Here is a 12,295-nt window from a genome sequence, read left to right on the forward strand (position 1 = left end):
TTAGTGGGCTCCTGTTACATTGCATTGTTATAGTGTTATATGTATTGTTAATATGTTATGCCGTATTTGTTAATGATTGTTCCTGTTTTTGTATTCTCTATATGCTTTGGATATGCCTTCAATAAATTATCTTTAAAAAAAACCCATCTAAATTCCAGGGACTATAATCCTAGTTTGTGTGATATATTTGCATAATTTAACATTTGCAGACCAGGGGCGGGATTCTCCGATCCCCCGCCGGGTCGGAGAATCGCCGGGGCTGGCGTGAATCCCGCCCTCGCCGGTTGCCGAATTCTCCGGCACCAGATATTCGGCGGGGGCGGGAATCGCGCCGCACCGGTCGGCGGGCCCTCCCCCCCCCGTTGATTCTCTGGCCTGCGATGGGCCGAAGTCCCGCTGCTGGAATGCCTGTCCCAAAGAACAAAGAAATGTACAGCACAGGAACAGGCCCTTCGGCCCTCCAAGCCCGTGCCTACCATGCTGCCCGACTAAACTACACTACAATCTTCTACACTACAATCAACTACAGTACAATCTTCTACTCGTCCCGCGGCGAGAATCAAACCACCTCTTACCGGCGGGACTAGGCGGCGCGGGCGGGCTCCGGGGTCCTTGGGGGGGGGGGGGGGAGCGGGGCGATCTGGCCCCGGGAGGTGCCTCCACGGTAGCCTGGCCTGCGATCGGGGCCTGTGCCGTGGGGGCACTCTTTTCCCTCCGCCTCAGCCACAGCCTTAACCATGGCCGATGCGCAAGAGACAACCCCCCCCCCCCGCGCATGTGCGGGGATGACGTCAGCAGCCGCTGACGCTCCCGCGCATGCGTGGACTTCCACCGGCCGGCGAAGTCCTTTTGGCCCCGGCTGGCGTGGCACCAAAGGCCTTTCAAGCCGGGCGACGGCACGCCAACAACTCCGGCGCGGGCCTAGCCCCTCAAGGTGAGGGCTTGGCCCCTAAAGGTGCAGAGAAATCCGCACCTTTGGGGCGGCCCAATGTCGGAGTGGTTCCCGCCACTCCATCCTGCCCCGCCGGGTAGGGGAGAATCCCGGCCCAGGTATCAGTCTAGTAAATCTATACTGCTAGCCCTGCTAGGCCAATGTACAGATCATCACTTTAGCAATTTTGAGTCCCTCATTATGGGAATGGACTGCCAACAAAGTTCAGTTGTAAGACTAATGAGATACAAGTTGAAGTTTTCAGGTAAACAATAGCAATAAACTCAGGCAGTGACATACCAGTATAACGTGGGCCATATACTTCCCATATTAAGACTTGACGGGAAGCACTCAATGACTTCTCTTGTAATTTTGGTCTTCACACTTTCTCTATCTCGACTTCTGGTTTTGGGCACTCTGGTTCCCTCCCACAAGTCCCAAAAGACGTGTTTGTTAGGTGAATTGGACATTTTGTATTCTCCCTCGGTGTACCCGAACAGGCACTGGAGTGTGGCAGCTAGGGGATTTTCACACTAACTTCATTTCAGTGTTAATGTAAACCTACTTATGACATTAATAAAGACAATTATTAGAGTTTTAGCTGATATGCAAAACTGATTATGAGGGTCACTTTTATCCTGGCTTTTAGCCAATTAACCCCTCCCTTTCCCCAGTCACCTTCAGATCTATGGTGATGATGCTCAGTGCAAGATTTTCTTGACGAACCGGGTCTCTTGCTAACCATACATATTTATACAACCTTCATATTCACCATTGCATCTCAAGGCTTTTGCATCGTGTGGTATCTTACTGCATAGATAAAGAGACCTCTACATTCCATTTTTGTCTTGTTTCTTGCACAAGCAGCCTTCAATGTCTTTTAGCTTCTAGCTGCAGTAAACCTTTTAAAAATTTGACACAAATCTCCAGAATCCCTCTACTGTTGCATCTTTTCTATACATAGTGTGCCCATTTTCTAAGTTTTCGGACTCTATTATGCTACAGAGAAGGGCATCTAATGAAGTTAAATATTAAGAACCTTATATTTTATATATATTATTGATCTTGGTTTTATTTTTCATTAAAATAAATTATAAAGAATAGACCAGCTGCTCACTTACAAAAGGTCTTACTCGAAATATAACCTGTTTTCTGGCTGAATTTGATTGATTTACTGTTTCATACTTCTGCACTGTTCGCTTATGGCAGCTGTGATTCAGTTGGTAGCACTCTCACCTCAGAATCACAAGGTTCTACATTCAAGTCCCACTCCAGGGCTTGAGTACAAAAACAAAGGCTGACACTCCAGTGCAACACTGAGACTGAGGAAGTGCTGCATTGTTGACGGTTCTGTCATTTGGAAGAGATGGGGGGCCCATCTGCCTGCTCGTGTAGATGTAAAAAAAATCCCACGGCACTATTTCAAAGAAGCAGCAGAGGAGTAATCCCGGGTGCTTGGCTAATAAATATCCCTCAATTGACATCACAAAAACAGATTAACTGGTCACTATCACATTACTGCCTGTGGGAGTTTTCTATGTGCAAATTGGCTGTACAACAATGACTGTCCTTCAAAAAGTGCTTCATTGACTGTAAAGTGCTTTGAGACACCTGGTGGTCATGAAAAATGCTATATGAATGCAAATCTTTTTCACAACTAGAATAAGCAGTATTCTCCCTTATACCTAGCCAAAGCAGAATCTGGCTCATTCTGTGAAATAGAAGATTCTGTAGGTGTGAGAAGAAGAGGATACAATAGTGATATATTGAATTCAGAGGAGACCAAGGTCTACATCTTTATTGAAGTGACTGAGGGGAAGAAATGGAGATTAAAAACAATGACATTATAATGAAATGGTGCAGAATAAATTTCAGGGAGGCACTTTTAAGCAAACAGTAATTTTTAACATGAGCTTAAGTTTGGTCTTCTGCTGTAACTTCCCCATAGATCGGTATGCGACTTGTTGAGGTCTGTCCAATATCTGCTTAATTATAATCTATTCATTTCCAATGGGTCATATGGTTAATTTTACTAAATTAAACATGAAACCTCTCAATTTGGAGAGTGACTGCTAATTTAAAAAAATATATTTACCATGTTTAACATCCTAAAATATCAATCTACATTAGTGTTTGCACAGTAAGGCTACAAAACATATTCTGGAATATTCTCTATAAAGCAGCACTGCTTTTCTGTGAACCGTTTCTTTTACAGCTGAAACCTTGCTTTAGGGTACATCTTAAACTCCCCATCACATAATACAAAGCAATGTGATGATACAGTTCACACATAATAAAAGGTGCAATCACCTTTTGTTAAACTGTACATACATTGCAAAGATTGATGGAAACAACCCAAGCTGTGGCACTTTCGAAGTGTTCTGATGTCTTTATAAATCATTCAAGCTTTGCTATTCTGGTTAAGAATCACATCCAAATGTTGCAAGTCTTACAATCTTGTGACACATTGCCAGCCATCTGTTTCAAGTAACTGATGCCTCAATTCTAGGTTACAGAACCCTGTGAGCACAAAATATTTTGCTTATACAAAGTGCTATTTTGCCTGAAGGGATTTTTGTTTTGAAAAAAAGTCAAACATTTGAAGCTACCTGTCAACCAATTTATATGTATCCCCACGCTGATATACATTTATATATCCTCAACTTTTGCTCAGTCCTTCTGATTACAGTTGTGTCATGGTAGTAGGTGAAGCAAGTGCAATAAAAAGCCAGGTCAAATGGCATTCATTCAAAATAACAGGTTAGCAAACTCAGATACATCATTTGTTATTTTCATCTCCACCTTCAGTCATATGTTGATCCATTTTGTAAACATGACAACAAAACGTTCGGGGTGGCAGCAGCTCTATGTGTATGATAGTATCTCTGTCGAAGAACAATTGATGACTGTGGGTCTGCAATTAAAATAGAAATCTTGTAAACCTGGATATGTGGGAGCAACACAAACATTCCATGTTTTTTCCCTCTGCCTATCCAAGTTAATCCAATCAAGAACTCATTAGAAAAGACTCAGTTTTGATTCCCAGTCTATGTTGGGATAGCTGTACTGTTTCATGTGTGGCGAAGGCAGCACAGCTTTAGGCTTGGAATAACTATTGCTCAACATTCCTTTTGCTGATCATTATGCAGAAATACACATGTGTGTTTATTAGGTGAGAACAGGATTAAGTTCAGCTGCTGTAACCACTGCGATTGAACAGACTGCCAACACTCACACATGAATAATGACCACCAAGATGAGGTACCAGGTGGCTACAGATCCCGATGGAACCTACCTCAGCAAGGAGTCAGGTTTCTCAGAAGAGTAAGGAAAGGAAGAACTTTAAAGCAAAAATGGCTGATGTTGGAAAAGGTCATTTCCTGCAAGATTTTATATTTCAGACCTGTGTCACTAGAACTGAGAAAGCTAAAAGGGAAAAAACAGGTCAGTCAGCATCTCTGAAGAATCAGAAGACTTGAAACATTGACTGGATTAAAATCCTTCCTCAGCACCTCAAACATCAGCATAGTGATTTCTGTTTCTCCGAACATGCTGCCTGACCTGCTGAGCATTTCCAGGTTCCCCCCCAATTTGTTTTCAGTTTTCCAGCATCTGCAGTATTTTGTTATTTGTTAGAATGTTGAGAAGTGATCATGATTATGAATGGTTACCAAATAAATCTTGTTTTTTACTGTCAACAAGATGGTAGCAAGTGGGTGCAAATTTAAGATAATTACAAAAATTAAAAGAGAGTTAGTTAGAAAATACTTCTGTAGCATATAAAGGTCACTCAGGCCATTCAGCCCATCGAGTCTGCACCGGCCCTTGGAAAGAGCACCCTACTTAAGCCCCACACCTCCACCCTATCCCCTTTATCCCCGTAACCCAAGCTAACCGTTTTTGGACACTAAGAGCAATTTAGAATTGCCAATCCACCTAACCTGCACATCTTTGGACTGTGGGAGGAAACCGGAGCACCCGGAGGAAACCCACGCAGACACGGGGAGAACGTGCAAACTCTACACAGACAGTGATCCAAGCCAGAAATCGTGATATTGAATGTGGTTATAGCACCGGTGGAGGGGAAGGAAACAGAGATGGTTGTGGCATTGGACGCCGAGAGAGCGTTTGACCGGGTAGAATGGGGGTACTTGATGGCAGTTCTCGTGCGGTTTGGGATTGGTCCACAATTTGAGGACTGGATAAAGCTACAATTTAAGGAGTCGAGGGCGAGTGTCCACACAAATAACATCAGCTTAGAATACTTTTCTCTCCACCGTGGGACTAGGCAGGGATGTCCTATGTCCCCCTGCTGTTTGCACTCGCAATTGAGCCGTTGGCCATCGCGTTAAGAAGTTCAGGTCTATGGAATGAGATAGTGTGGGGGGGGGTAGAGCATAGGGTGTCCTTGTATGCCGATGACTTGTTGGAACCGAGTGCGTCAATAGGGGGAATATTGGAGCTGCTTCGGGTGTTTGGGTCTTTCTCGGGGTACAAGCTAAATCTAGACAAGAGCGAGTATTTTGTGGTGTCTCAGCTGTGGGTGTGGGCAGGGATGGGGGGGTTGCCATTCCGTAAGGCAGGAACTCACTTTAGATACCTGGGGGTGCAGGTTGCTCGGGATTGGGGGGGGGGGGGGCTCCATAGATACAATATTTCTAGATTGGTGAGGAGGGTGAAAACTGATCTGGCAAGGTGGGATAGTCTCCCTCTGTCATGGGCGAGTCGGATACAGGCGGTTAAAATGAACTTGTTGCCACGATTCCTGTTTATTTTTCAATGCCTGCCGATTTTCCTGCCAAAGGCATATTTTTTTTTAGAGAGGTTCATGGAATAATTACCTCGTTCATATGGGGAGGGAAGGTGGCCAAAATTAGAAAGGTGCTGGTATAGAGGGGAAGGCAGGCAGGGCGTTTGGGTCTTCCGAATCTGATGTATTACTACTGGGCGGCGAATGTGGAGAAGGTGCAGAGCTGGGTCAGAGGGGTTGATTCCCAGTGGGTCAGAATGGAGGAGAGTTTGTGTAGGGGGTCGGGATTGAAGGCGCTAGCAACAGCGCCGCTCCCAATGGCCCCGGGGAAATACTCAGGGAGTCCGGTAGTGATAGCTTCATTGAGAATTTGGAGGCAGGTTCGCCAACACTTTGGGTTGAGGGCAGGGTCAAGGGAAATGCCAATTCGGGGGAACCACAGATTTGAACAAGAGAAGTGGGATGGAAATTTTCAGAGATGGGAGGAGAAGGGAATTAGGACACTAAAAGATTTGTTTTTTGGCAGTCGGTTTGCAGGATTGAAGGAGCTGGGAGCGAAATTCGGGCTGGAGCAGGGAGAAATGTTTAGATACATGGAGATTCGAGACTTTGCAGAAGGAGCTACAGGGCTTCCCGGTGGAACGGTCCTCCACATTGCTGGAGGAGGTGCTGACGATAGGGGGACTAGAGAAGGGGGTAGTGTCGGTGATTTACGGGGCTATTTTGGAAGAGGAGGAGGCACCGTTGAATGGGATGAAAGCAAAGTGGGAGGAAGAGTTGGGAGAGGGTTTGGAGGAGGGGTTCTGGTGTGAGGTGCTCCGGAGAGTGAATGCTTCCACCTCGTGCGCGAGGTTGGGGCTGATACAGAAGAAGGTGGTATATAGAGCATACCTCACAAGGGCGAGGATGAGCCAGCTCTTTGAGGGGGTAGAAGATGTGTGTGAATGTTGCAGGGGGGGCCCCGCAAACCATGTTCATATGCTGTGGTCCTGTCCAAAGTTGTAAGGAGGTTTTTGAGGAATCTCTAAAGTAAACTGGACTCGGCGCCCCGGGAGGCCATATTCGTGATATTGGACCAGCCGGGGTTGGACGCGGTGGGGAGGCAGATGGTGTAGCCTTCGCCTCGTTGATTGCCCGAAGGCGGATCCTGTTGGCATGGAGATCAATCTCTCCACCGTGCCCTGGTGTGTGCTGGAATTCTTAACACTTGAGAAGGTTAAGTTTGAACTGAGGGGTAGGATGGAGGAGTTCTACAATTCATGGCCGTTATTCATTATGCACTTTCAAGAATTGTATTACATCGAACATTAAGGATGGGCGCGGTTGGGAGGGTTGGGGGGTGGAGGACTGTATGTGTTAATGGTGACTATGGGTGTTTCCTGATTCCGTCTTGGTTTTTATGTTTATGTTAACATGCGGGCTGTTATTGTTGATAAGGGGATTGACAATGTTTTCATTACTGTTTATTGTTCGTTGGTGGATGTAAAGAAGATGTGAAAAAGGAGAATAAAAATATATATATTTTTGTAAATTTAGAGTACCCGATGAAATTTTTTTCTTCCAATTAAGGGGCAATTTAGCGTTGCCAATCCACCTAACCTGCACATCTTTGAGTTGTGGGGGTGAAACCCACAGGCATGGGGAGAATGTGCAAACTCCACACAGACAGTAACCCAAGGCCGGGATTCGAACCTGGGTCCTCAGCGTCGCAGTCCCAGTGCTATCCACTGGAGGAGAATAAAAATATTTAAAAGAATATAAAGTTCTCGGCCACAAACCATTGTTGAAGTAAGGTCATTATTTCTTAAAAAGACAATTATGTAGTTGATTGAAAAAGAGAATTAAAGAGCATCGAGGATATAAGAGTGGGTAGGATTAGAACAATGAAGAGAAAAACTACAAGTATAATTTTGATATGCCAAATGGCCTATTTCTGACTTGTAACATTCTATGATTGTATGACTGGAAATTGTCATCTGTATTTTCTGATTGCATTATGGTGCATTACGGCGGCACGGTGGCACATTGGTTAGCACTGCTTCCGAACAGCTCCAGGCACCCGGGTTAAATTCCAGCCTTGGGTGACTGTGTCGAGTTTGCACTTTCTCCCCGTGTCTGCGTGGGTTTCCTCCGGGTGCTCCGGATTCCTCCCACAGTCCAAAACATGTGCAGGTTAGGTGGATTGGCCATGCTAAATTGCCCTCAGTGTCCAAAAGGTTAGGTGGTGTTACTTGGTTACGGGGATAGGGTGGAGGCGTGGGCTTAAGTAGGCTGCTCTCTCCAAGAACTGGTGCAGACTCGATGGGCCTCATGGCCTCATTCTGCACTGTAAATTCTATGATTCTATGATAACAGGTATATCCTTTTTAAAAAATATATATATTTTATTGAAAATCTTTCGATCACAATTTTTCCCCCTTACAAATCAAACATAACAAAAAAGAAAATTTAACAGTGAACAAATGGCTAATCAACATGGTAAACGAATCATTTAACATAAACTAAAACTTTCCACCCCCCCCTTCCCCCCCTGGGTTGCTGCTGCTGGTCATCTGTCTTCCCTCTAACGTTCCCCTAGGTAGTCGAGGAATGGCTGCCACCGCCTGGTGAACCCTTGAGCCGATCCTCTCAGCGCAAACTTCATCTGCTCCAATTTTATGAACCCCGCCATATTGTTTATCCAGGCCTCCAGTCCGGGAGGTTTCGCTTCCTTCCACATGAGTAAAATCCTACGCCGGGCTACTAGGGACGCAAAGGCCACAACGTCGGCCTCTTTCACCTCCTGCACTCCCGGCTCATCCGCAACTCCAAATAAAGCTAGCCCCCAGCCTGGTTTGACCCGGACCTTCACCACCTTCGAGATCACTCCCGTCACTCCCTTCCAATACCCCTCCAGTGCCGGGCACGACCAAAACATATGTGCGTGGTTTGCCGGGCTTCCGCCGCACCTCCCACACTTGTCCTCCACTCCAAAGAACCTGCTCAATCTTTCTCCCGTTATGTGTGCTCTATGTAGCACCTTGAATTGAATCAGGCTAAGCCTGGCGCACGAAGAAGAGGAATTTACCCTGCTTAGGGCATCCGCCCACATACCCTCCTCTATCTCCTCCCCTAGCTCTTCTTCCCACTTTCCTTTTAACTCGCCCAACAGCTCCTCCCCCTCTTCCCTCATCTCTCTGTATATCTCCGACACCTTGCCCTCCCCGACCCACACCCCCGAAAGCACTCTGTCCTGGATCCCCTGTGCCGGGAGCAGCGGAAATTCCCTCACCTGTTGTCTTGTGAACGCCCTCACCTGCATATATCTAAGGAAGTTTCCCCGTGGCAACTTATACTTTTCCTCCAATGCTCCCAAGCTCGCAAACGTCCCATCTATAAATAAATCTCCCACCCTCCTAATTCCCAACTGGTGCCAGCTCTGGAATCCTCCATCCATCCTTCCTGGGGCAAACCTGTGGTTGTTCCTGATTGGGGACCCCACTAGGGCTCCCCGCGCACCTCTCTGTCTCCTCCATTGTCCCCAAATATTCAATGTTGCCGCCACCACTGGGTTCGTGGTAAACTTTTTTGGTGAGAGCGGTAGCGGCGCCGTCACCAGCGCCTCTAGGCTCGTCCCTTTACAGGACTTTCTCTCCAGTCTTTTCCACGCCGCTCCCTCTCCCTCCATCATCCATTTACGAATCATCGCCACATTGGCGGCCCAATAGTAGTCGCCCAAATTCGGTAGCGCCAATCCTCCTCTGTCTCTGCTGCGTTGTAGGAACCCCCTTCTTAACCTCGGGACTTTCCCTGCCCACACGAAGCTCGTGATGGTCCTGTCTATTTTTTAAAAAAAGATCTTAGTGATTAGTATAGGGAGACATTGAAATACAAATAAGAACCTCAGGAGGACCATCATCTTAATTGCCTGCACTCTTCCCGCCAACGACAGAGGCTGCATGTCCCGCCTCTTGAAGTCCTCCTCCATTTGTTCTACCAATCGTGTCAGATTAAGTCTGTGTAAGGTCCCCCAGCTCCTAGCAATCTGAATCCCCAGGTATCGGAAGTTTCTTTCCACTTTCCTTAGAGGCAGGCCTTCTATCTCTCTACTCTGGTCCCCAGAGTGTATCACGAATAGTTCACTCTTCCCCATGTTAAGCCTATATCCCGAGAAATCTCCGAACTCCCTCAATATCTGCATGACCTCTGTCATCCCCCCCCCTGGGTCCGTCACATACAACAGTAGGTCATCTGCGTATAGCGACACTCGGTGTTCTTCTCCCCCTCTAATCACCCCTCTCCATTTCCTGGAGTCTCTCAACGCCATGGCCAGAGGTTCAATTGCCAATGCGAACAACAATGGAGATAGCGGGCATCCCTGTCTTGTTCCCCTATATAGTCGGAAATACTCCGATCTTTGCCGACACGTGACCACACTTGCCGTTGGGGCCCCATAAAGGAGTTTGACCCAGCTAATAAACCCATTCCCGAACCCAAACCTCCTTAGCACCTCCCATAGGTACTCCCACTCCACCCTATCAAATGCCTTCTCTGCATCCATTGCCGCCACTATCTCTGCCTCCCCCTCCACTGGGGGCATCATTATCACCCCTAATAGTCGTCGCACATTGACATTCAGTTGTCTCCCCTTTACGAACCCTGTCTGGTCTTCGTGCACCACCCCCGGGACACAGTCCTCTATCCTCGATGCCAGTACCTTTGCCAGCAATTTGGCGTCCACATTCAATAATGAAATAGGTCTATAGGACCCGCACTGCAACGGATCTTTATCCCGCTTCGGAATTAGCGATATCATCGCCTCCGACATTGTCGGGGGTAAAGTCCCTCCTTCCCTGGCCTCATTAAACGTCCTCACCAACAGCGGGGCCAACAAGTCCACGGACTTTCCATAAAATTCCACCGGGAACCCGTCTGGCCCCGGAGCCTTCCCTGCCTGCATATTCCCCAGCCCCTTAATAACCTCGTCCACCCCAATCGGTGCCCCCAGGCCTTCCACCTCCTGCTCCTCCACCCTCGGGAACCTCAATTGATCCAGGAACTGCCGCATTCCCTCCTCTCCCTCCGGGGGTTGGGACCTATACAGTCCTTCATAAAAGGTCTTGAACACCTCGTTTATCTTCCCTGCTCTCCGCACCGTAGCTCCCTTTTCGTCTCTAATTCCCCCTATCTCCCTCGCCGCTGTCCTCTTTCGCAGCAGATGGGCCAGCAGGCGACTAGCCTTTTCCCCATATTCATACCTCCTCCACTGTGCCTTCCTCCACAGCACCTCCGCCCTTCTGGTAGTCAAAAGGTCGAACTCCGTCTGGAGTCGTCTTCTCTCCCTGTACAAGTCCCTCCTCCGGGGTTTCCGCAAATTCCCTGTCCACCCTTAAAATCTCCCCCAGTAATCTTTCCCTTTCCTTGGCCTCTGTTTTCCCTTTGTGGGCCCTAATGGAGATCAGCTCTCCTCTGACCACCGCTTTTAGTGCTTCCCATGCCACTCCCACTCGGACCTCCCCATCGTCATTGGCCTCCAGGTACCTCTCAATACATCCCCGCACTCTTCCATACACTCCCTCATCCGCCATCAATCCCACATCCAATCGCGAGTGCTCGCTGCTCCCTTTCCTCTCCTAGTTCCAGGTCCACCCAGTGTGGGGCATGGTCCGAAACCGCAATGGCTGAATACTCAGCTTCTTCCACCCTTGAGATCAACGACCTTCCCAGAACAAAAAAATCTATTCGGGAGTACACTTTATGGACATGGGAGAAGAAGGAGAACTCCCTGGCCCTCGGCCTAAGAAATCGCCATGGATCCACTCCCCCCATTTGGTCCATAAACCCCTTGAGCACCTTGGCCGCTGCCGGCCTTCTTCCGGTCTTCGATCTGGATCTATCTAACCCTGGGTCCAGCACGGTGTTGAAGTCCCCTCCCAATATCAAGTTTCCTACCTCCAGGTCCGGTATACGACCCAACATCCGTCTTATAAATCCCGCATCGTCCCAATTCGGGGCATATACATTAACCAGCACGACCTCCATTCCTTCCAGCCTGCCACTCACCATTACATATCTACCTCCGCTATCTGCTACAGTGCTCCTTGCTTCAAATGCTACCTGTTTCCCCACCAATATGGCCACCCCTCTATTCTTCGCATCTCGTCCTGAGTGGAACACCTGTCCCACCCATCCTTTCCTTAACCTAACTTGGTCCGCCACCTTCAGGTGCGTCTCCTGGAGCATAGCCACATCTGCCCTTAGTCCTTTCAAATGCACGAGCACTCGGGCCCTTTTGATCGGTCCATTCAGGCCTCTCACGTTCCACGTGATCAGCCTCACTAGGGGGGGCTACCTGCCCCCTTCCCGTATCATATGGCAGATATCCCGTATCCCCCTTCCCATCACCTTCTCTAGGCCAGTCCCGTATCCCGCCTCCGCGCTCCCACTCGCTCCCCACGCGTCGCATTCCATCCCCGTCCACCCACTCTTTAGCCATTTCCTCTTTGATTTCCACAGCAGCAACCCAGTTATCTCCCCCCCTCCCCCGCTAGATCCCCTTCTAGCGTGATTACTCCCCCCATATTACTTCCGCAAGTCAGCTGACTTCAACTGACCCCGGCTACTCCTGCTCCCTC

At 48.0% G+C, this 12,295-nt stretch overlaps 1 protein-coding gene across 6 annotated transcripts in view; it reads right to left on the reverse strand.

Moving 5' to 3' along the window:
* Window positions 1–2,697: 2,697 nt before the first annotated feature.
* dcaf17 (ddb1 and cul4 associated factor 17) overlaps window positions 2,698–12,295 on the reverse strand; it is a 112,815-nt gene continuing 103,217 nt past the window's right edge. For all 6 annotated transcript variants that reach the window (XM_072475708.1, XM_072475686.1, XM_072475723.1 and 3 more), the window contains one exon: window positions 2,698–3,845. In XM_072475708.1, coding sequence (XP_072331809.1) covers window positions 3,711–3,845 — 135 coding nt within the window. In that variant the 3' untranslated portion in view covers window positions 2,698–3,710. The remainder of the gene's footprint in view (window positions 3,846–12,295) is intronic.

This window comes from Scyliorhinus torazame, chromosome 2 (genome assembly GCF_047496885.1).
Source record: "Scyliorhinus torazame isolate Kashiwa2021f chromosome 2, sScyTor2.1, whole genome shotgun sequence".
Lineage (NCBI taxonomy): Eukaryota > Metazoa > Chordata > Chondrichthyes > Carcharhiniformes > Scyliorhinidae > Scyliorhinus > Scyliorhinus torazame.